This window comes from Heptranchias perlo, chromosome 9 (genome assembly GCF_035084215.1).
Source record: "Heptranchias perlo isolate sHepPer1 chromosome 9, sHepPer1.hap1, whole genome shotgun sequence".
Taxonomy (NCBI): domain Eukaryota; kingdom Metazoa; phylum Chordata; class Chondrichthyes; order Hexanchiformes; family Hexanchidae; genus Heptranchias; species Heptranchias perlo.
In genome coordinates, this window is record NC_090333.1 from 77419414 (window position 1) to 77445789 (window position 26376).

Below are 26376 nucleotides of genomic sequence, written 5' to 3' on the forward strand. Positions count from 1 at the left end.
CCAAGAACAGTTTACTGATGACCTGTGACTTCCAGAATTGCACAGCTTGTGCCAGCACAGTAGCAGGGTTCATCAGAATCGCCATGTTGATGAGAAAGAAATCCTTCAAATCCATATGGTTACTTTCACTTCTCTTTGAGACGTTTTAGCTTCTCAAAGCGCAGATATGGCTCCAAATAAAATTCTAAGTGAAATACCCAGTGAGGGGCGTTCTAAGGAATTGCCAAATACCTAAGCACAGGTCCAATTCCAGGCTGTGTTTGACTAGGGAGGTGGAGAAAAAGGCAATGCAATTTTCTCTGGTGCTCAAACAACCTCTGCCAGCTTCAGACCCATGGCTGTTAACCTAAATGTGCTTCCAGTTGCTCAAACGCTTGTTCACACCAAAGCTAATTGTCATTGTTGCTTTGTACTCTACCAGCAATCTGCAACTGAGAATTGCCTCAATGACTGTACTGGCATGGTGACTACTGATAACTTTACAATTGGCTTTTTGAGTTTATCAGGTTCCAGAGGTGGAAGTTGCTGGTCCATTGGATCTGATTGAGTTGATTTTACTTAGTAACTCCCTTCAGCATGATTCTCGCACATGCTGGGGTAAGTTGTTGATTGGGAAGCCGTTGAAACTCTTCTAAGGAAAATGTTGATTCTGTTTCTTAAGCAGCCACAAAATTTGCCACCGACTTGACAAGACTTGCTTCATTCTAAACCACAGCAGCTATATGTTCAGTATGATTTTTGATTGGACTCTTCAGTCCTCTTTCAACCCCTGCTGGAGTTTACTGTTAATCAATTCAGGAGTAAGATCAGGCTGGTGGATTAAAGGAATCTGATGTAAACAAACTCAAGTTGAAAATTATTATGCAGCCTCTGCTAAGATTACTCAATAAAGGATCAAAGACAGAGATGTCTCCATTTCTTCATGTTAAAAAGCCATAGTGCAGTTTATTTGCTTGTAATTTTTTAAGTGGAGCTTTCTTCAACAAAACATATATTTGAGTCTTTGTGCAACCTTATTCACGACAGTTACTCCTATTTCGAGGGGACATCCCTGAGATTTAAGGAAGTGACTTTTTCAGGACAGTCCGAGTACTGGACGATATCTTTTGAGCAGTACAAGTACAGATGTCTTTCATTGCCCTGCTCATGGGGAAGGAATCAGAAAACCCTGGGGTTTGTTGCGGCAACTTTGTAATTTCTAGTGGGACAGCAGGTTTCATGGTATTGAACCTCTTCATTCTGAAGGAAATTTTCTTGTGCATATAATCAGATAATACGCTTGGGAGATCAGCCTTGGACCTTCAGACCATGTTTTTTTTTGCATGGGTTTCAACCTGTTATCAGCAAGCAGAGTTGTTGTGTTCTTGTCTATGGCTGCAACCTTTCTGGCTTTGCATTCCTTCAATTTAAACAATTCGGATCATCTGAGCTTCTTCCTGAGAGGATGGACAAACTTCCTTGTAAGTTGACAACAGTTTGAAACTTGAGTCATTGCAGGACCTTTTCTTCATAGATGTCTGGTTCCAGAGCTCTGTGCACATAAATGTTGTTAGTACAGACTATTTCACAACCATGTTGCTCCATTCAGTTGAGAAAATATTTTTAAACAGCACCATAAGATTGGTCGCAGCAGTTAAGTTCCTGGTCCCAGATGAACACTTTTCACTGTTCTTCCACAATGGGCCCTGAGACTGTTTGTCTCCTAGAAATTCATGGTCAATCAAGAGGTAGTTTTGCCTTCTAATACAAACATTCTGGGTTGATTGTGACCGTATGCTCAGTTGTCGTGGCTGACTGCATTGAATGGACTGCTCAGCGTCAACATCCATGGTTCCAAGGTACATGGACCAAACTATATTGGTGTTTTCTCTGTAAAAAGGCTAATCCTCTGAGACGTGTGATTTTGTACTTTTTCCAAGTGAATCAGGACAGACAGTACCAGTCTGAAAACCATAAACCAAGTGGTAATTATTTCTGATTCCTGTGTGTTGAAGCTTGGAATTTGAATGTTACGATTGATATAGCCTTTTATTATCACAAAAAACCTTGGAAAACAGATCAAGGTGGTTGATTTAATCTAACTGTCCAGTTGGCTCACTTTGTCACTTCTGAGTCAGAAGGTCATGAGTTCAAGCCAGCTGCAGGATTTGAGCACACAATCCAGGCTGACACTTCAGTGCAGTAATAAAGAAGTCATGCATTGTCGGAGGTGCTGTCTTTTGGTTAAAATGTGAAACTGATGCCCCACCTACTGGTTCAGGTGGATGTAAAAGATCGAATGGCATTATTTGAAAAAGAGCTGACTAATTTTCCCAGTGTCCGTTCATTGACTGCGAAGGGCTTTGGGCTGTCCTGAGAATGTGAAAGGTGATATATTTGTAATGCAAGTTCTTCCTTGTATAACTTGATAAAAATAAATATACAGTTAAGAAAAGTAGTTTGGCACATCTAGGATAGTGATATCCTAATTGTCTGAAAAGTGTACCACAATTTATATTTGTAAGGAATCTTACAACACCAGGTTTCTAGTCCAACAGTTGGACTATAACCTGGTGTTGTAAGATTCCTTACATTTGTCAACCCCAGTCCATCACCGGCATACCCACATCACAATTTATATTGGTTGCTTTGAATCTTCCACTAAGCGGGGAATAATGCCTACAATGTGACATTTTCCGAACGTTGTGTTCAAACTGGACTGCCTTTATTTCCCCCTTATTCAAAAAGAGTAGTTTCGGTCAATGACTCAGCTCTGAATTAAAACAGGATGTTGTTTTATTTGTTATGGTCAGGGATGTTTGTGCTGTTTGGCTCCCGAGGTTTCTGTCAGAACCTGGTTTGGCATTCTGTTTACCTTTTGCTTGACCTAATTTTTACAAATTGGTTTTCAACTTCTTGATTTCAGTGTGATATTTCTTCATTTCTTAAAATCTCCATGTACAAATGAATACTCTGCCGTTTAATGGTAGCAAATATCTTCAGAAACTTTGCCTTCAAAAGTTTTGCACCATTTGTTATCATCTTAGTCAGGTACTATTCGTTACCTTTTACGTTTTTGTCTCAAGTCACATATTGTGCCTGAACTCCAGTCTCAAAAGAACACCATTTGCTATGACCGCGTGACGTTGTCCAGTTCTCTCACCAACTATCTTGCAGCTTCTCTGTACGTTTAATGCCCATTGCCATGTTAGATGAAGTTTTGTGTAGGGGACCCATGCCCACTAGGAACGAGAGAGACAAATTGCAGAGACCTTACCATCAGCAGAGAGGAGCCTTTCATCCATAGAATCATAGGACGATACAGCACAGAAGGAGGCCATTCGGCCCATTGTGCCTGTGCCGGCTCTTGGAAAGAGCTATCCAATTAGTCCCATTCCCCTGCCCTTTCCCCATGGCCCTGAAAGTTTTTCCCCTTCAAGTATTCACCCAATTCCCTTTTGGAAGTTATTATTGAATCTGCTTCCAACACCCTTTCAGGCAGTGCATTCCAAATCATCATAACTTGCTGCGTAAAAATGTTTCCCTCATGTCGTCTCTGGTTCTTTTGCCAATTACCGTAAATCTGTGTCCTCTGGTTACTGACCCTTCTGCCACCGGAAATAGTTTCTCCTTATTTACTCTGCAATCTATAATTTGGAATAGTTTTGGACCTGGATCCCTGTACTGATAGGGTGAACTGCACCACCCAGTCCCCTGTTCTGAAGAGCATTTTAGTTTTTTCATTTCAGTTGGCAGCAGTCTTGAATGTAATTTACATACACACATTAAAAATCTTATTTGTTCACACACCAGGTGTTTTTACTCTTCAAAATTGAGCTATAATGAAGTCCTTTTTGGACATTCTGTTTTTTTTAAAAAAAATGCTAATCAAAATCACTAAAGCTACAGCTCTGGACAAGATGTGAATTTGTTTCAAGTTTAGAATATATTTGCTGAGGCCCAGCCTCGAGGTGGATCTGATTGAATCATTTGCTGCTTTAGTTGATACTGACACTGGCTTTAAGATGCTAGTACTTGATGGTTTACTGTTGTCACTTGACTTCCAGAGATGTGAATCCTGCTCCAAGCACATCATAACGGACCAATGTGACCATCTAACTTGCCACAGGACAATCATTCAGAGTGAAGCCCAGGTCAAATCTGCATTTGTCCTTGCTGTGTGGCACTATGTTTGCGTGCTAACACTAATTGCCGCTGCCTCGCCTTAAACATAATTTCTACTATTAAATTGCCCCACTGAGAGCATGGATTGTAACCAGAGCAAGTCCATTCAATTTCCCCTCACCAATTCAGTGTACTGAAGTTAGTTTATATCTCCAAGTTTTAGTATGAAAACAGTATGAAAAGTGATTGCAACCATCTGCAAATAGTTAGTCTGAATATGAGTAATACACCAGGATTTACCTGCTTGTCTCTTTGGGAGGATTCCACACATATTGTAACTCCCTGCCAAAGTGGTAAAAGAAGGAACTGCACTTATGCAGTGCCTTATGTCTCTGAAAAGTTCCAAGTGCTCAGCGTGGGATGAATTACACTGTGCAGCTATTTTGTATGCAGCAAGATCTGAAACAGCAATGAGATGCATCATCAGTTATTTTGTTTCTGGTAGTGTTGCTTGATGGAATGTTGGCTGGGACACTGGGAGAACTCCCTGCTTTTAATCAAGTAGTGTTATGGGATCTTTCACACTCATTTGAACTGCTGGAACAGGCAACTGGAACTTGGCCTAAAGTCTTGCCTGAACAACGGCACTTCTGATAGTGTAGCACGCACTCAGTACTGCACTTCACTGCAGCCCTGGATTATTTGTTCAAGTCCTAGAATGGGACTTCAACCAATCGCCTTCTGACTCAGAGGTGAGAGTCCAACAGAGCCAAATTAACACTATTTTAAGTCTACCAGCGACTGTGTGCACTGAAGGTCAGCTGTGAAGCAAAAGAGAGCGTAGCTCCTGTTTCTCTAATGCTCATTTTATAATATGGTGTTTTCTTCAATGGCAGAGAGTTGTATAAGTGAGGTGAAGCATGTGCCTCTGGACACTGAGACTCACCTCAAAAGTTGGTTTTGTTGGTTGCCCGTGGCAGCAGAGTGCGACTGGTTGTGAAAATAAATGGCTGCTGCCAGCAACACTTGCCATTCGGTCTTCCTATTATTCTGGTCTCGGGCGGGCTGAGCTGTAGGTGCGCCAGTACAGGCTAGTGATGTAATTATCACATTGTGACCAGAGTAATAAAGTTGCTAATGTAATTTTGTGGCAAGAATTGGCCCCATAGTATAAACAGCATGAAATAGCACAAGGGGAACCAGGTTATATAATGTAACAGCTTCCATTAAATAGGGAATGAAAGCAATGTTCCCTCCCACATCTTTTGTTCCCCATAATATCTTGTTTTAGCTTCGTAATTCTTAGACTAAGTGATGCCATCATGGACTAGGCTTTTATAGTGCTACATGTTATCAATAGAGCAGTACGTTTTTCACGTGCCGCATGGAGTCTATTAAGTCGGGAACATTGTGAAACTCATGTTTCAATTTCGGTGTTTTCTACATTAGTATTCAAAGACTTGGCTGAATTTAATGGGTCTCCCTGACTTAGCAGAACTTAACGAACCTGTGCAGTGCATGGAAAATATACAACTGTACTTGTGACTCAGGAAGGAAATGTCGTGGTTATCCGCAGATGCTGATTTGACTCTCGTTTGGCTGAAGAGGGGTAATTACAGTTATTAACATTCCCTTGTAATGCACAAACAATTTATAAGATATAAGATTTACAAGAGGAGCATGATGTGAACTGGGAACAAACTGCTATGGCCTTTGCAAGCACATTTAAATGCTGATGGTAAATTTCACTCAACAATGGGAAAAATCAAGGATAACAAGATTGTAATGTTTTAGTATGAGAAGACCAGTGGTCTATGTCGTGTACCCATGCAAACCTCCAAACAGGTTCTGGAATGTTGTTCCAGAACCAACTTCAAAAATAATTTGCGTTTAAACAGTGCCTTTCATATCCTCAGGATGTCCCAAGCACTTCCTTGAAACATTTCCTCTTTCTACCCCCTCCCCCCCACCACCTTTTTCCTCATCATCTGCTGGATGTAGAACACTTCGGGAAATCGTTTTTCTGACATGCAGGCAACATGTAGTCTGTAGAAGTATGACTTTCATGCAAGTCACTTTGGCATGTAGCAGGACTTTGGTTTGCTACACTCTGGTTTTCGTCACTCCGTCTTGCCACTTAATTCTCATGAGTGATTGTACATGTCTTTGGGGGAGTCTTTCTCTCTGCTTAGCATGCCAATGATAAAAAGTCCAGGTTTTGTAGTTGCACATAAGTGAACACAACTGTAATGTATACCTTCAGCTTCATCTGTAGTTTCAGGATGTATAGGTTCCAAACATGATGGTGCAATCGGCTTTAAGCCGCATTTTCATTTTTGATGCAGCTGTGTTTGATTCCGGCAAATAGTACAGAAATCATAAATCTAAGGATTTCTGAGTATTACTTTTATATTATTTGCTCCTAAACAGATATTGCCTTATTGATTGGGCATTGAGGGAAATTCATGGATGCAAGATGGCTTTTTATTTTAAATAAATCTCCCCAATTCCCCTTTCCTCTGTCTCTTTCATGCCTCTCTCTCACCCCCTACTCTCTTGATCCCCTTTCCCTGCCAACCCCCTCCACTCTACCTCCGGCCCCACGACTGCTTCCCCTGCATCTCCTTCCACTGCCTCCCGCTTCTCCAACCTCACCCCCCCCCCCCCCCCCATCATCTTCCCATTCTCCTTCTCTCACTCCTCCCCCCTTTCCTGCTGTGAAGAATCAGCAGTTAGCAAACTCCAACGGTGAAGTAATTACCGTAGAGAAAGGAACTAACAAAGTCACTGAATGTTTTTTAAATGTTGCCGTTCGCTATCTTTTTGCCTCAGTAATTCGAGCATAGTGCAACAAATAAGGTATCTAATTTAATTTACACAACATATATAATTTATAATAAAATTGTGAAACTTAGCTATACAGTTGCTTTTTTCCTTATGAAATATCTCCATTATGTTTTCCTTCAGAGGATTGCCCTCTTTAGGCACTTGGGACCTGAGTTCACTCAACACTTTTCATTGAGCTTTCTTGAATGAAGAGGCTCAACCAGGCCATCGACATCTCAATAAATGCCTGACTGACTGTCATTCTGTGCAAGCACTCTGTGGATTATAACTCCCAAAGTGTAGTGTCTAATGGACAACATTACATTTTACAACAGGGTGAGGGGAGGCAAGATTCATCTCTTGCCCCAATCTGCTCCAGCTTGCACTTCATTCAACTGATGCTATGTTGCGTTTCCTACCCAACTGCTCTGCTTCACTCCCTGGACTTCTTCTCTTTCTCCCCCCCTCCCCCCCCCCCCCCCCCCCGCCCCCAACCTGAGTACTCCATTTTTGGGTCTGTATCCCAGACTACTTTATGCAATGCTACGGTAAATCATAATTAAAACTTTTCCACTCGACTCATGCCTGACATGTTGGATTAGCTTGAACTTCACATTCACCATGCAACAACCAATAAAATAAAACACTTACGCTTTGTGCACTTCGCTATCTCTTAAAACGTTCCCATCACAAAAAAAGGAACTAATAACATCCCTAAAAGCCATAAGTTCCACAGTGCCACAGCATTCTAGTGTTCTAAAGGAATTTTTCATTATTAGTGCAAAGTTTTTTTAGTACAGTAAAAGTGTGCATTGTTAAATTTAATATTTTGCTAAATATAGTCAGGGCCACTAATATACAGTCACCAAATAAGGGAAATTTTGTGCTATTGCATGCATTTCTGAAGCTTTTAACCCATGTTTTGGGGTTGCATTCTGTGAGTCTTTCTTTTACCCCCCCATGGAAGCCATGAATCAGTGGAGTTGAATATAGTTCATTCTGTTCAGGTGGAAGAACTTTCCATCAACAGCTGATGCTGGAATTTAAAATATTGAATGATTAAGTTTAAATTATGAGCAATAAAACCAAGCATGAAGCATACCCCTGAGGCAGTGATTAATGCTGTCCTCCAGTTCCGTGTATGGCGGAAGCCCACAGGTACCGTACCCAAATAACCGATCTGAGCCAAGACGATGAGTATTGGCAATATCGTCGCTGCCCGTAGTTCTCTGTTTGCATGGTACCTATGAAGACATGCATACTTTTCATCTCTGGTGACTGGATAGTGTTCCAAAGCAGTAACCCTGACCTTGTTCCCTTCCATCCCCAGCTGCTGAGAAGTCCTGGTGTCTTGGGGTTCATTTCCCCCCAACAGCCCTCCCTCCTCTCCCTCCTCCCCCCCACCTCCGGAGTCAAAAAAAATTGATTAAAAAAACTGGAGCAATTAAAATAAGAGATTGCACTATGTAATGAGGTTGGGAGGTTAAAAATGTAGCAGTTATTTATATTTGTGTGTGTGTACATATAAACTTTTGTAAATATGTACCATACATAATATACCTGTGTGTTTGTGAATATTAATTTTAGTATTGCATATTGTTGCTTTGCATACCAAAGTTTTTCCGTGATTCCGTAGTTTTTGTATTTAGCATGTTGCTTCTAGAAATTGTGTGCCGTGGGCTTTCATCAGTTTAGTGCAATTTTACTAATTGTCCAGTAGTTGGTAGGAATCCAGCTAAGCAGAAACAGGTATTCATATCAAATGCTGAGCAATTTAATCTTATTTATTATTTGAAGTATTTGGAATTTTTAGTTTTTAAATAAATTCTTTATGTAACTATCAGAGTTCAGCTACCCAAAACTCGAAAGAAGTACTTATTTACACTTGGAACACTTTCTTATTGAAAACTAATTCTTTGAACACTGTGTTAATCCTGCCACAGTCCACCAGTATAACTGAAAAATATTAATATAATTGCAGTAAAGCAATAAATAAAGACTGGAAACTATGACTGGGGCTTAGTGGTGGGGCTGAGGTTTGAGTGTTTGCAGACAACGAGCAAGCTGAACTTAATGGTCAGTTGGGGGGAAAAAAGTTGAAAATTGGAGGTGAGAAATACCATTTATTGGGGGAAGGGGAGAAACAAGAGAAGGAGAAGTAATGAACAGTGGTCATGGAATCTGTATTAGCCAATAGAACGACAGGAAACTCTCAATGCAATAATTTTGAAATATGGGAGCGGGGAACTAAACTATTTTGGATAATGACTAGTTGTTAGACCAGCCAGACTTCAGATTTCAAAAGAAAAACTTGGAATAGAAACCAGAATTCTTCCAATGGCAATGAAGAAAAGGGTTTCTGAAAAAAGACCAGTAATAATAGTTATAAAACTTTTATATATTTTGAGAGACTGCACATTATACCACAAAACAGGTCAATTTCTAAACTTTAGTGGGTACAATGGCAGTAAAGTTAGCACAGGAGGTTCTTTGTTGTGTTTCAGCTTGGCCCAATTGGTAGTGCTCAGAAGGATGTCGGTTTGATTTCCATATCAAAACATGAACATAGAGCGCAGACAGACACTCCAGTGCCGTGCTATGGGAATGTTGCCTTGTTGGCAGTGTTGGCTTTCAGGTGAGATGTTAAATAGAGGTCCCATCTGTCTATCGAGGTGGATGTTAAAGATACCACCATTTGAATTAGCCATTTCTGTGACCTGGTCAATGTTGCTCCCTCAACGATCCCACCAGAAAAAAATGGCTATTCATCTTACTGCCTTTTGAGAGGAGATTGCTGGTGCAGAATGGCTGCCATGTTTTCCTACAGAACATCACTGCACTCCATAAGTATTGAGCAGTTTCAACATTCTGATAAAAGTGCTAGATAATATCTGCACTAAAAATGTGATGTACGATTTTGCTCAGAACACAAACTGGAGTAGCAACTCAGCCACACATAACTCTTTGGAGCATTTATCTGAATTGATCTGAAATTCTGGTTTGGACCCATCAGTAGTGGCTCTTGTCAAATTAGTGACAATTATTATTAGTTCTATCTCATAACAGAGATGGCATTTAGGATGCTCAAACCTGGATGTCAGCGCAAGTTTAATGGTTTGTGGTTGTAATTACTCTTATATTTTTGTTTATCACAGTGTTCTCTGCTCATCCGTATTTGAACATCTAAATTTAGGTTTCAATAGGAACATGCACTTTGGGTCCTTATGTAGCAACTATTTAATGTCCTGCTTGCAGAAGGAATAGACAGATGGTGTGTCCATTTTAAACTTCAATGTGTGTATACGTGTGTGTGTTTTATTTTTGAAACTGCGCTCCATGGTGTTGGGTTGCTGTCACATTACGGATGTCAGTCCATTGCTCACACCTGCCCTGCATGGATTTTTCTTGTCAGAACTGTAGGCAGCTTTGGGCTAATGAAAACCAGCTTTTCACGAGGGGAAAATTGTGTCCTCAATGTTGTTTCAAGGAGTATAGGCTGAAAATGTGAGAGGAGTCTGAAATGTAATTGCTGTCAGCTGAGGAGGAGCAACTCCCCATCCTTTCTCCTTTTGAGAAGTAATGTTAGTTCCAGTTTGGATCATGGCTTAACTCTGGAATGTGTTTTTATCCCGTTCCATTCCTTTTCTTGAACTTTGGAAGCTCTTAGTTGCTAACAACATTTTTTTTAATGTTTCCAGAGCTAGAGTGGTTGATCCAGAGAGACAAATTGGATACTAAAAACCACGATTTATTTTATTCAAAAGCTTATTTTATTCTCCCACACATAACTGAAAACAATTTTGTGCAGTTACCTCAAGCTCCAGCCGTCTGAATTCCAGATGGTATATATTTTTGAAAAAGTTAGTAATGAAACAAGGCTATTCACCCCATAGTAGCTCATTTGTCCTGCAGATTAATTCTCCTATCATACCGTCCGATTGTATTTTGCTAATGTTTTGCCACTATTACCTTGCTTGGTAAATTATTCACTGTTTGATAAGACTTTTTCCTAATATCTGTTAAATTTATTTCGTGCTAATTTATATTTATGTCCGCTGGTTGTACTTTCTTGACATACTTTAAAGTAATAAACTTGGTTTACCTTATATATACCATATTCCCCCCCCCCCCCCCCCCCCTTAATCACCTTTCTAGATTGTAGAAGCAGCCTTGCGGTATGGATAGGGAACTAAGAGGTAGAATGCAAAGAACTGGAATAAAAGGGGCATATCCTTCATTGGTGACCAGCGACAAGTGGTATCTCATAGGGCTTAGTACAGCTTTTCACTCTGTCGGTCTAATTATGTTGGGTAGAGGCACACAAAGAGTGCGCAAATCTGCGATAAGGCTATAATGTTGTAACCCCGATTCTCTGCCCCGTAGTCCACAGGAGCATGGCTTCCAACTGGGTGCCCAGGATCGTGAAATTATCGATTTTGTATAAATGATGTGGATTTGAGGATCAAGGGGATTATTTTCAAATTTGCAGATGGTGCTAAATTTGGAGGTGTGGTGAATTATTGAGAAGAGAGCAGAAAATTGACAAAGAACGTAGATTAATTTAGTGGTGAGAGCAAAGGCAGATTAAGTTTAACATTAAGTGAAAGGTAGTAAGAGCTGGAATTAAGAAAAGCAAGTGAAGAACTAGGTAATGAGGCCCAGGTGCATAAGTAGTTAAAAACACAAAGAAGACTAATTGGATGCTGGGCTTTGTTATGAGGTATAGAATATAAGCACAAGGTTGTCGTATTGTAGTTACATGGAGCGCTGTTCAGACCTCATTTGGAAAATTGTGTTCAGATTGTGGCAGTCTACCTTAGGAAGGATATCCTGACCTTGGAACAAGTCCAGTTGGTGATTCATGAGGATAATGCCTGAGATGAAGGGACTTAGCTATGCTGACAGACTGAGTAAACTTAGTTATTCTACTGTAAAGAGGATGCAGTTAAAATGGGTTTAAAATAATTAAGAGAATTGATGGAATGACCCTTACCTCTAGTAAGGGAATTCAGAACAAAGGCGTATCATCTTAAAACTTGAGTTGAGTCAGTTAAAAACAATTCCAGGAAAAAAAATTCTTGACCAAAGGGTTGTGAGAATTTGGTATGCACTACCTCAGAAGACCATAGCTGTAAAATCAATTAAAATCAATAAAATGCAAGTGGATACTTAACTGTCATAAGAACATAAGAAATAGGAGCAGCAGTATGCCATACGGCCCCTCAAGTATGCTCCTCCATTTGATAAGATCATGGCTGATTTTTGACCTCAACTCCATTTTCCCACCCGATCCCCATATCCCTTGATTCCCCTAGAGTCCAAAAATCTATCTATCTCAGCCTTGAATGTATTCAAAGACTCAGCATCCACGGCCCTTTGGGGTAGAGAATTCCAAAGATTCACAACCCTCTGAGTGAAGAAATTCCTTCTCATCTCAGTCTTAAATGGCTGACCCCTTATCGTGAGACTATGCCCCCTAGTTCTAGACTCTCCTGCCAGGGGAAACAATCTCTCAGCATCTACCCTGTCAACCCCCTCAGAATCTTATATGTTTCATTGAGATCTCCTCTCATTCTTCCAAACTCCAGAGAGCATAGGCCCATTCTACTCAATCTCTCCCCATAGGACATCCCAGGAATCAATCTAGCGAACTTTTGTTGCACTGCCTCCAAGGCAAGTATATCCTTCCTTAAATTAGGAGACCAAAACAGTACACAATATGCTGGAATCCATTATTAAGGAAGTGGTAACAGGGCACTTAGAAAATCATAATATGATTAGGCAGGTTTTATGAATGGAAATCATGTTTGACAAATTTATTAGAGTTTTTTGAGGATGTAACTAGCAGGTTCGATAAAGGGCAACCTTTTGTATATATAGTAATTATATATGTAGTATATTTGTATTTCCAAAAGGCATTCACATAAAAGATTGTTACTCAAGATAAGAGCTCATGGGGTTGGGGGTAATATTAGCATGGATAGAGGATTGGTTAACAGACAGAAAACAGAGTAGGGATAAACGGGTCATTTTCAGGTTAGCAGGCTGTAACTTGTGGGGTGCTGCAAGGATCAATGCTTGGGCCTCAGCTATTTGCCATCCACTGTAATGACTTAGATGAACGGGCCGAGTGTAATGTATCGATACAAAGCTTGGTGGGAAAGTAAGCTGTGAGGAGGACATAAACAGCCTGCGAAAGGATACAGACAGGTTAAGTGAGTGGGCAAGAAGGTGGCAGCTGGAGTATAATGTGGGGAAGTGTGAGGTTATTCACTTAGGTAGGAAGAATAGAAACACAGAATATTTTTTAAAATGGTGAGCAACTATTAAATGTTGGTGTTGAGAGAGATTTGGGTGTCTTCGCACAAGAAACACAAAGTTAACATGAAGGTACAGCAAGCAATTAGGAAGGCAAATGGCATGTTGGTCTTTATTGCAAGGGGGTTGGAGTGGAAGAGTAAGGAAGTCTTGCTGCAGTTGTACAGGGCTTTGGTGAGACCACACCTGGGGTACTGTCATCTTGCACCAGTTGTTATTACCTCTAAATCAGAAAGTTGTGGTTTCAAGCTCTGCTCCCTGGCAGTTGCTGAGACTTTGTGGAAGGATTAGAGATTGCAGAGTTTGGTTGAAGAGATTTGTTTTGAGCAGGGTTTAAAAGATGGTGAGGAAGTTAGAGGCGGAATTATTTGGGAGGGCGTTCCGAAGAATAGGGCAAAGGCAGCTGAATGCTCTGCCACTAAAGATGGAGTGCAGAGCAAGGGGAGAATGCACAGAAAGCAAGAATCAGAGGTCAGGAGGGAATATAAGACTGGAGAAGGTTGCAGGGGTGGGTTGAGGTGAGGCTATGGAGTGATCTGTCAATGAGGATTTTAAATTCCATTTGTTGGTGGATAAGAAGCCACTGTAGATCAGACAAGGGTGGTGGGCAAGCAGGGCTTTGTGCTGGGAGTTTTGGATAATTTGAAGTTTATGGAGGTCGAGATTGGAAGGCCAACAAGGAAAGCATTGGAGAAGTCGAATATAGAGGTGACAAAAATGTGGATGCAGTTTTCTTTGGTAGTAGGGGTAAGGTTGAGGTGGTCAATATTGTGGAGGTGGAAGTAATCTGTAGTGGAAAGGATATGGAATTTGAAGTTCAGCTCGTGGCAGAGATTGCGTGTAACTTGCATCAGCATAAAGAAGCAGCCAGGAATGTGGGAACTGGAAGGGAAGACATCGCTGGAGATGCACTACCAGCATTGGGACGAGTAGAAGTAGAGCCATGCAACTGAGCTGGATCACAGGAGTGGCAGTGGTGGAAGATGGATGAATTGACTGTGCCAAGCACCGCAAAGAGCTTAAGGAGGAATAAAGTACCATAGTCTCAATCAGAAGATATTGTTGACTTTGATCAAGGCAATCCTGATGCTGTGGGCAGGGTATAAATCAGATCAGAGGGATTCAAACAAGCAGTTGTGGGAGAGATGGAGCATATAGCTTGAAGATGGTGACATGTTCAAGGACCTACAGCTGCTTATAGGACCCTGTTGTATGAAAAGTGGCTGATGCATTTGACGCTATAACTGTGATTACATTGCAAAGTAATTCTTGTGTAGCTCTTGGTGACATTTCTAAGACCTTTGATGTGACTCGCTATAAATGCAAATGTTTCTACTTGGGGAATTGAGCCATAGTTAACTGTACCTCAGCAGGCTTAATGGACCAAATGTCCCTCGGTACAGTTTAAGGATCTACTGCACAGTACAGTTTTATGACCAATCATCGGCTGTAAATATTCTGTAAGTTTTAATTAATTCTCTGTTGGCAGTAAGGGGCATGTTAGGATTTCGAATCTGCTGAATAAAAGCCATATTTGGAATTGGGAAGGACTGGTTTATAAATAAATTGATATTTTTTTAAAAGAAAGTCCAACATATCTGTTTTCCAGGAGCTGGGAAGTTGTGGCTGGAACAAAAAGGAAAAGCACAGTTCGTCACCAAATGTCGTAGCCTTCACAAGAAGGTTTAATCATGTGAGTATTAGCAAGGACTTAAGTAAAGGTGCTGAAAGATCAAGTGCTTGTAAAGTAGATCACATTTGATAATCTGGTTTAAAAAAAATAATTTATTGACTGGAAAAAGACAAGTTGAGGACCTGTGATCTATTAAAATTTATCCAAATCTACAGCTCTCTTTGATACCAAACCTCCTCTCCCTCCCCCAAATACATCAACCAGTTGCATATATTGATAAAACAAAAATGCACTACTGCTGATCCTATGATATTTTGTTTCTTTTAAGAATAATTAAAGCATATCTGCTACTAGAATCATAGAAAGGTTACAGCACAGAAGGAGGCTTTCAGCCCGTCGAGTTCACGCCGGCACTCTGCAAGAGCAATCCAGCTAGTCCCACTCCCCCGCCCTAACCCCGAAGCCCTGCAAATGTTTTCCTTTCAAGTACTTATCCAGTTCCCTTTTAAAAGCCATGATTGAATCTGCCTCCACCACCCCCACTGGTAGTGCATTCCAGATCCTAACCACTCACTGTGTAAACAAGTTTTTCCTCATGTCACCTTTGCTTTTTTGCCAATCACCTTAAATCTATGTCCTCTGGTTCTTGACCCTTCCACCAATGCGAACAGTTTCTCTCTACTCTGTCTAGACCCTTCATGATTTTAAATACCTCTGTCAGATCTCCTCTCAATCTTCTCTGTTCCAAGGAGAACAACCCCAGCTTCTCCAGTCTATCCACGTAACTAAAGTCCCTCATCCCTGGAATCATTCTAGCAAATCTCTTCTGCACCCTCTCTAAGGCCTTCACATTTTTCCTAAAGAACGGTGCCCAGAACTAGACACAATACTCCAGTTGTGGTCGAACCAGTGTTTTATAAAAGTTCATTATGACTTCTTTGTTTTTGCACCCTTTACCTCTATTTATAAAGCCCAGGATTCCGTATGCTTTTTTAACCACTTTCTCAACCTGCAACCTTCAATGATTTGTGCACATATACCCCCAGATCTCTCTGTTACTGTACCTCTATTAGAATTGTGCCCTCTAGTTTATATTTCTTAAGACTTCATAGAAATCCTTGCATCTGGTGTTTTGGCAGAGCAATGTCTTAAACCTTATTATAATGAGCTTAGTTACAGCATTCATTGGTATGGTAGTTGTATCTTTCACTGACAAATGAAGGTCTCTTAGAAAAGATGAAAAGACAGAAGTAGGTTAACTATTGCTCATGGTTAATTCTCCGAATTACAAATAAGAAGGACAAAGAGATTAATGTGTTACAGTTCAGGCTTTACCCAACATTTTTCTCTTGTGTCCCTGACTGAGAGAGAATTTCCAATAGCAGACCAAGTTCCTCTGCACTTCAACGTGTGGTGTTGTACTGTGTTCGTGCGTGTGTCCAGATTGAACAGTTAACCTGTAATCATGGTATATTGATTACTGGAGCACACTTGGAATGTCCATCACAACCCATCCCCTCTGAAAGATAGAAAGTTATACACTGGTAGACCAATACATACAAATTAAAACTATTGGGTGAGATTTATTTAGAGTTTAAATAATGTGTAGAAGTTTGAAGATACTGAAATACCACAATTCTTGGAGGGGGAAAATAAGAAAAATAGAATCAGTTCAGTATGGGTTAATGTACTTTTTTAAGAGCTTGTTTCTTAGAGAGTTTAATGAGCAGCAGGACTTTTTGATCAAACTGTCAGGCTTGTCTCTTCGTAGGACTTCAAAATGTGATGTTGTATGCAGATGGCACAAATTCCATGAGCACATCCATGGAGCTTGGCCCTCTTGTCAGTCACGTATGTTCATAGACACAAATGTGGGGACCATAGCATGGTATACTAATGAGCAATTTGACACACATCATCTAATTCCCAAATCCCTGAAAATGTGCAATTCATTGTGCACCAGAACATCACCCCGTTATCTTAACTAGTTTCTAGATCAATCCGCCTTGACCAGTCCCTGCAGATATCCTGTATTCAATTTTGAAATTTGCTGTGGAAAGCCTGTATGATGTTTCCCTATTTGTCACATATAGAACCTGTACCTCACTATCTATCTCCCTTTGTGTGTCTTATTAAAAACCTTAGGTCTGTGCACACTACTTGTCTACAAAACCATACTTCTTCTTGTCACTCATTTTGTCGCACTTTTCGGTCCACTTTTTTTCCACTTTAAATTCCTTTACTTACTTTTATAATAGAAATCACATGTGGAAAGCTTGCATCCTGTGATTGCATGATTGGGCCACCAGATGGCTTTCTCTCAACGAATCCTAAATGTTTTGTGAAAATTTTTCAATTGAAAGTTTTTGATCAGCCATTTTTCTCTCAGTAACTGAAATTTCTAACGTCCAAAATAAGGCTTTAAACACTTTTAAAAGATTTACATGAACATCATTCCCTCTCCATAGCACTGCTAAATACAATATCTACTTCCATATGGTGCATTTTACATATAATCTTGCTGTGTATTCTCAGCTTTAAAAATGGTAAAGGATAAAAATTAACTAGGTAAAAGAAAACATATATATAAATGAAATAAAGGTCACTCATTATAGAATTCAATCCCCGAAGGACCAGTAAAATTCCCAGAATACTACTTAATAAAAATGGAATTTGACAGTCACTGTCTATTAGTGTCCCTGATGTTACCCTCTAAATAGCATCAACACCCGAATTATTATAGAACAGTGAACCCTCTGACTCACCATGTGCAATGCCACAGGCAATCTGTAAGTTACCATTACCAAGTGTAATGCTATGAGCACTAGAAATTCATCACATCTGAACAATATCTGAAAGCTGATTACTTGAGAGTAAAATTTAATTTGAGCACAGAAAACAGTTTAAAACTTCATTATGATGATGTTTGGTAATCAGATTGAACAGTGTCAAATTTTCATGGCATGATTAAATGATTGGGCTTGTGTGTTGCCAAACAAATGATAGGCTGAAAGACTGACAAACTTGACCTTTTATAGTTAAATCTTAAGCCACTCGCCTCTGAGTTAGCAAGAGATCTGTTATTTTAAGGGGACATGAGGTTAGCTTTCTCCATGCCAAAATCTGTCCTGCCTGGTTTCAGAGCAATGTGGCCATCTGTCAGTGCTCCACAAGATTGTGACAGCAGCAGCACTACAAAAGTTGCTGCTGTTTCGGAGAACTCAATGGAACGCTTAAGAGCTGCTGCAGCTGCACCTCAACAATCCAAAAAAACCACATGGAATAACAACTGCGAGCTTCATACATTGCATGTTCTTTTTGTAGAATTCTTCCAGATGTGGCTATTTCTTGACACAGAAGTTGAAATCCAGAGTTAACCATAACTTGCATGTATTGATGAAAAATCTGTCACTTGCTGCACAGTTCAGTCTCTCAATCTTTAAGTGCTAAATTCAGGGTCAAATTCAGCAGATATAGAACGAACTGGTTTTGTTGCAGTTGTTTTGGGTTGTACCCTGTTGTGATGCTACTTGATATACACCCCCAATCCCTAATTTGTGATTGCTATTTCATTGTCCCATAGTTAACACCGGTATGTAAAAAAAAATGCTGCAAGGAAACTGGTCTTGGCATTTTTCTAGTTTACAGTCTATTTAAAATCATAATGCATATCTCTGGTTTGAATTCTTTTGAATTATGAAAGGAATACCAAAAGAAATGCACTGAAGCTTTAGGTACCACACAAGATGACAGCTAGAAATTCACAGCATCTGAAAAGACAGGTTAACGTTTCAGGTGTAGTCCCTTTGTCAGAACAAGACTGAAGCAAGTTCTGACCAAGGATCTGCATCCAAAATGGTAACCTGTCTTTTCTCTTTAAATATACTGGCAGACCTGCTGTGCATTTTGAGCGTGTTTTGGTTTTATGCCAGATCTCCAGCATTTACAGTTTCCCCCCCCCTCCCTTTTTTTCTTATTTGTTCAATAAGACAGCTGTTGAGGCACTTCAACTCCATGATACTTATCCCTAACCTTTCTAGACAAGTTCATCATGCCTTAATTAATTGACCTGCCTTTTAATTAAGTTGACTAAGCCATCCTGTGCAGTTTCAAAGATGTCGCTATCACATCAGATTACTTTCCGTGACACTAATTGCTTACTGATTTAGATGTAGGAAGCTGTGTTGAGAAGTTGTCTGCTTTTCAACTATTCTGGAATACAACAAATAAGATCCATAGAGTAACAGGAAAATTACAAGGGATGCCTGTCATTTCCAAGGCTTGTTTTTTTTTAGCCAGAATCGTGCAGTATCAGCTTTGGCTCAGTGGTAGCATTCTTGCCTCGAAGTCAGAAAATTATAGGCTTAAGCCCCACTTTGGAGACTTAAACATATAATCCGGTATGACACTTCAGTGCAGTACTGGGGGAGTACTGCACTGTCAGAGATGCTGTTTTTCAGATGAAATGTTAAACAGCTTGTTCAGGAGGATGTAAATGTCATTATTTGAAGAGCAGGGGATTTCTCCCAGTGTCCTAGCCAATATTTACCCTCAAATAACACCACGAGAAACAGATTTCCTGGTTATTTGTCTCGTTGTCCTTGCTGTGTGCAAATTGGCCATCACATTTCCCTACATTACAACAGTGACTACACTTCAGTAGTACTTTATTGGTTGTGGAGAACTTTGGGATGGCTGAAGATGTGAGACGCTTCACATAAATGCAAGATCTTTCTTTTATTTGTTTCTTTCTTGCTCTCTTTTTTTCCTTTCCTTCCCTCTTTTTTTCTTTCCTCTTCTCTTCCCATCTGTCTTTCTCTTTTCCCTTCCTTCTTTCTGATTATGCAATACACCTCTAGATGCCTATCGTGTGTTTTTATCTTTTGTGTTACACCACACGAAAGAACTTTTCTTTAGATTTTACTGAGACAAACCTCATCAATGGAATAATTCTTATTCTGTGAAGTTTGCAAGTTGGTAAAGATTTATTTTACACAGAATTTTGGTTGCCAATTTTTGGTTTCAAAATTTGTTTCCACCAGAAAGTTTTTTTTAAATCTGCAGCATATGCCCATAATTGCCTTGGGTTTTGTGGACCTTTGCTCTGAAAATTAGGTCAAAGCAAATCATGCTTCAGTAGCTGCAAGAGTTCAATCATTTTAGAACAGCCAAAGCAGCATTTACTTTTGTGGCTGACAGTTCAACTATAAGTTTTCCTTTTCCCTTAGCTCCTCCAGACAAGGAGAGCATTGGGTCTTACATTTCTAAGGTACACACCCAGGATTAAAGCTGATATTGCCATATGTGAAGCCTATTAAGTATTTACACAATTCTGAGCACAATGAAGATGTCAATCTTGTAGATGGCCCATAAAATTAGGGTGCATTATTTGTTTTAAGTCAAACGAGAGAAGGCTATGTTCCTCTTTTTAAAAAAAAATCACATCTAGTAGATGCAGGCATTGAACAGCCCTTGAGTGTTGGAGGGCATAAGATTTTAATAGTCAGAGCATAGCCTATATACTGGCAGTACTTCCCTGAAGCATCAAGGAGCACTACAGGCATTCCCTTGGTTAACTGAGGTGACTTTACAGATAGTATTAGAGAAACCTGTTTTTTAGCTTGCAATTTTCAATGCCAGCTTACTAGGTACAAGGTACAGATTTAATATGTTGCAGGCCAGTTTGCCATTGGTGATCTGAACCAGCTGCTGGTTCAAGCCAAGTGCTTCCTTCATAGATACTTAATAAATCTTTCATCTTACTCCAATGTCCAACCCAATGAGAAGGAGTACAAAACATGAGATGCAGATGTTATTGTAATCTTGATTTACATAAATCTGCTATAAATACAACAAAAATAGGGAATTATTCACCGACATGGTTAATTTGTTGCTTCAACAAATGGTTCCTAATTTTAAGAAAGATGGTAATTGGATTTCTTACTGACTGCTTCAGTTGTGCCTTTGTTCCTGTGGATGAAAAGAATAGAAGATACCTCCATGATAATCCTTCACGTTTGTGTAGTCCAGACTCTGGAAAAAGTGAGGGGGAGATGAATGTGATTCAGACTGAACAGCATTAAAGGAACAGATTTAGTCAGTGATTAGTCTCTACTGGCATGCTGAAATTTCTCAAAGGATCTTGGAAAGAGATAACTTTATTTGCAGACTACGGAACACCACACCTAAAGGTAAGTAAAGCTGCTTTTCTGTGGTTTCTTAGGAACATGGGAACAGGAGTAAGCCATTCAGCCCCCTCGAGCCTTGTTCCGCCATTCATTTAGATCATGGCTGATCTGTATCTTAACTCCATCTACCCTTAATACCCTTGCCTAACAAAAATCTATCAATCTCAGTTTTGAAATGTTCAATTGAAAACTTTTTGGGGGAGAGAGTTCCAGATTTCCACTACCCTTTGTATGAAGAAGTGCTTTCTAACATCACCCCTGAATGGTCTATCTCTAATTTTAAGGTTATGTATACCCCCCTTGTTCTGGATTCTCCCACCAGAGGAAATATCTATCCTATCAACTTCTTTGATCATCTTAAACATCTCAATTAGCTCCCTCCTTAATCTTCTACATTCAAGAGAATACAAACCTAGCCTATGCAACCTCTCCTCATAATTTAACCCTTTTAGCCCCGGTATTATTCTGGTGAATCTGCATTGCACCCCATCCAAGTCCATATATCTTTCCTGAGATGCGGTACCCAGAACAGAATGCAGTACACCAGATGGGGTCTAACCAGTGCTCTGTACAGCTGTATTGTAACATAACTTCGATCCCTTTGTATTCCAGCCCTCTTGAGATAAAGGCCAACATTCCATTAGCCATTTCCATAATTTTTTGTACCTGTCCACTAGCTTTTAGTGATTCCTCTACTTGGATCCCTAAATCTCTCTGTTCATCCACAGTTCTTCGCTTCTCGCCATTTTGAAAATACTCTGATCTATCTTGCTTATGTCCAAAGTGGATGACCTAATGTTTTGGCTGTAACTAAATTGTTGCCTCATATGCCAAAAGTTCTGAAGACACTAGTTACTTATTGTTGATTGTAGATTGATTTTAAATTACTGTCTTGGAAGGCCAAAAATATAAGAATGTGTAAATCCAAAAGCCTGTTTCCCATTACTGCTCATTAAAGTGTTCAACATTGATGGTCCTAGAAATCTTGGCAGAACAAGATTTTACTCAACAGGTTTTAATAGGACTGGGAATAACTCTGTTGAATAATTTTTTTTGAAAGACTGATTTTAATGTCGATATTAAACAGTGCAAATTCGCAAACCGAATATTTATAATGTTGAATAGAAAAGGCCTACTGGATATTTGTACAGGCCACATGTTCCCATGTTTTCAATTATGATTTCCAATATAAGCAATCTCTAAGCTGTTTTTATGACTTTGAGGATTACCATTATAATGGAAGAACTTGTGTTTACTCAGCCCGTGGCTGACACTATTGTTCTTCATTCCCATAAAGAGAAGCTGTCTATACAAAATTCCAATCCAAGGCATGCATTTCCCCCCCAATTAACTTATGAAATCCAAGCAGCTAGATGCACGCAGAAAGAAGCAATACACAAAAGGCACTCTACTAAAGAGTATGACCATCTATCAGGCCTGCTGGATACAACTGTATACCACCTTTCATAAGGAGGAAAGAGCAGACTAATGTTGATAATGTAGATTGGATGGGCAAGCTTCTGCACCATTAGCAATGGATACCCTAGACTCGGGTTCGGCTTATGGCCTCGGGCACTGGTGGTGGCATAGCTCAATATACATCTAGACATCTCCCTTGGCTTCTCTGGGATCTTTGCCTCCTTTGAGAATCTCAGCTTCTTCCATCTCTCCTGCCTCTCACTTGAATCCTCACTATGTATCCCCGTCCAAGTCCCACACCGACTTCCTCACCAAAGTCTTATCTCTTCTACCTTATCTTGTGCACTGAGTGACTCTTCATCCTCAGTGATTTCAACATCTACCTAAACTCTCCTAGATTCCTCTTATCTCCCCTAACTTCTCCCCTATCCTCACTTGATCTCAATCTTTCACATAAATTCTCCCGTCCACGCCCTTGACCTTGCCATCTCTTTTGGCATTTTCACTTCTGACATCCTTATCACTGACAACGCTGTCTTTGACTGTTACCTTGTCTATTTAACATCCATGTCCTTCACTATACGCTACCGGAACATACCATCCCCCAGCTCCCTCATTGATTCACTCCCAAACTGCCAACTATCTCTCCCCTGGTCCTCCAAGCATCATAGCGCCCCTGCCACTGTTGACCTGCTTATCCAACTTTCTTGCCTCTGCCTTGAACGCCCTTGTTTCCACCGAATCACACAGCTGCCTACCCCTGCGCCTGTCTCCATCTTTGCTGTTCTAAGTCTGAAGGCCACAAACTCATAGGCTAGATGTGGCTGAACCATGTTGAACACTACTGTGTCTAGCTGTCCTTAGTCCAAATCCTCCCACTGCTCCAAAATGATTCTGGAGGGCAAGGAAAACCTACGGTTCTTTTTTCCCCTATGATGAATAGCCTTGTCAAACCCCTTTTCCTTGCCTCCTTTGTTTTCACCTCTAGTACCGAATGCGAAGAGCTCATGGATTTCTTGAATGCATCCATTTAGCTATCTGACCTTCCAGTATCCTGGTGCTCTTAACATCCCTCTCCCTGTCACTGACCCACAAAATCTCTCATGGTCTGTCATGCAATTTCTGCCCCAATTTCACCCTCTCCAACCTCATCACTTCAGTGAGACCAATCTGCTACTATCTTGATTCCTTCCCCAATTATGCAATTACTGACCACTCGACTACCACTTCTCACCTCATGTTTGCTGATACTATAAATGGCTCTCTTTACTCAGGCCCTGTCCCCCTCACTTCCAAAACTATCACAAATGACATCTTCTATGATTATGAAATGTTATCAGTCCTTTCCTTCCTTGATCGCTTAGCAACATTTGATGCGGTGGACTATGCCACCCTTCTCCATCACCTTTTCTCTGTTGTCCAGCTCTCTCTGAATGCTACCACATAGTTTTGCTTCCACTCCTGTTCGAATGCAGCCATTGGATCTCCAGCATTGGCTTCCTTTTTTTTTTACCCCTGCACTTTTATCTCCAAAATTCCCTCAAAGACCTCAGCCCCTCTTCATTTGGTGACATCATCTGCAGACTTGGAGTCAGCTTTTCATACGTATGCTGATGACACCCAGCTTCACCTCTTCCCCCGCAATACCACAGCACTGTAAGCCTGTCTGGATAAGTCAAAATTACTTCCAGTGGGAAAGAAGCCATAATTTTCAGTATATACAATAAACTCTTCTCCCTTGTCACTGATTCCATCTCTTCTCCAGCCACTTTTTCTCATCCACCACCTTCCATAAATTCCAACTTGTTTAAAAAAAAACCCGCAGCCCGTATCCTGTTCCATACGAAGTTCTGTTTGCCCATAACATTTGTCTTCACTAACCTACACTAGATCTCTGTTTCCCAATGCATAGAATTTAAAATCCTCATTCTCATCTTCAAATCCCTCCAAGGCATTATCCCACTTTATCTTTGCAACCATCTCTCACCTTATGCTCCTCCACTTTTGCCTTTTGTGCATACCCCTTCTGCCACAATTGGTGGCAGAACCTTCAGCCGCCTCAGCTCTACGTAGTGTCTAGAATTTCTTCCCTAAACCCCTGTGCCTTTCCACTACTCCCTCCATCTTCAAAAATCTTCTCAAGATCTGTCTTTTCGACCAGGCTTTTAGTCAGCTCTCCCAACTCTTACACCATGGCTCACTGCCTCTTCCTTTTAAGGCTTATATGGCCAAATAGAAATGATTTGTCCATTGATAGCAAGTTAACGAGTACAACCCGCTGTGATGTGTTATGTCTCCCCACGTATTTACAGTGTTAGCCAACTGAGGAGTTGCAGCCCTAAGAAAATTGAACTGTTTTGGCAAGAAATGATTGGGACTTGAAACTTATTTTGTACAATCTCACACTCTTCAACTCATCTTGTGATGGTCTTTCTTTTAAGACTGTTGCACTGCTTTGTCTTATTTCAGCTTGCAGGGTTTGCAAATTTCATATTGCGGTGGTGGGTTCTCTGCATGTAGTTGAGTGTTTTGATGGATTCGTCAAAAATCCACAAATGAAATTCCTACCCAAAATTGTCATATATATTAGCAAATTTCAGTTGCCATTGAACATTTCTATGTGTGTTGTCATTTACAGAATTTTGGAGTTGAATGTCAGTAAAACCAGCAACATTGGTACATAGAGGCTGTATTTGTTTTGTTTTCTTCAGCTTATTGCTGTTGACGAAAGTGTTTTGGACAGTAAGTAGAAGGTATCTCATCATGTTATTGTTTATCAAGTGAGGAATCAGGACAATCTCAAGGGCCAGTGTGAAAGCGTGTCTCAGATTAACTGAAAAGCAGCTAAATTGGGATAATTTGCATACTTTCACAAAGTGTTGCAGTCTTCTGATAGCTGAAGATGAAAAACACTTTGGTACTCTTGTGTTCCAGGCTGCCCTCTGTTCTGAGCAGTGGGGATTCCTACCTCAATTTTCAGTACGACCTTGGAATAACAGATTTGCATGTAGAGATTGGCAGAAGCTACTTGCTTCTCTTTTTGACTTGGACCAACTTGGTGCTGCTTAAATTTTTCTGTGCTATTACTTGTATTCTTTCAAAGGAACTTAAGTGTGGTTCCAAAGTAAAGCCAAGGGGAAGACCACAGCGCAGGCATGCTGCCGGACTTAAAGGATAGTGCTGTAGCAATTTGCCTTCCCTTCCCCTGCCCATGTTCGTGCCATAATCCATTTGCCAGTGAAGGCTGAACAGTATTGTGTGTTAAATCTGTTAATGGTATATTTTGCACACTGGAGGCATGATCTTTTCAAATGCTCTTTTTTAAATAGCAGCAGTGGGGAGGTGAGTTTTGCATTGTAGCAATTTCTGCTACCCCAGTGACTGAAATATTTGGATATTTCATTTGAAAATCAAATTATAAGAGGTATTGGCTTCTGTTATGAAATGGCTTTGTAGTTTCAATGAAAACAAAAATTGAATTGGGTTTTGTGGTGGATGTAAGATGATGTGTTCTGTCAAAGACTGGAGGAACATGGGTCCATGTCCAAGTTTTCTGCGAGGCAAGCTTCCGTCTGGCAGGTTAAAACGTGATGTGATCCTTCCTCACATGGTGGAAAGAAAAATCAAATGGCAAATCAAAGACAAAACTTCATCAGAAGAAGCTTTAGGAGGGCTGTCACAAAGGCTCATTGGTTAAATTCAACAGTACCATACAGATCAGATTCAATCCATGGCCAGTTGGCTGATCACGGTTGGGGCGACAATAGGGGTGGTGTAATTGACCTCATTGCCCCATTGTTAAGACATAGGAAAAATAAATCAGCTGAGGGTTGCACGCTTCTTCACTGCTTAATAACCCTGTGATGGAATATGTGGATGTTGGCAGAC

At 40.4% G+C, this 26376-nt stretch overlaps 1 protein-coding gene across 3 annotated transcripts in view; it reads left to right on the forward strand.

Moving 5' to 3' along the window:
- ralgps2 (Ral GEF with PH domain and SH3 binding motif 2) overlaps nucleotides 1-26376 on the forward strand; it is a 413674-nt gene that overhangs the window by 181891 nt on the left and 205407 nt on the right. For 2 of the 3 annotated variants that reach the window (XM_067990772.1, XM_067990773.1), the window contains exon 7: nucleotides 14858-14941. The exons of the other annotated variant lie outside the window; for it this stretch is intronic. In XM_067990772.1, coding sequence (XP_067846873.1) covers nucleotides 14858-14941 — 84 coding nt within the window. The remainder of the gene's footprint in view (nucleotides 1-14857; nucleotides 14942-26376) is intronic. 3 annotated transcript variants of the gene reach the window in all.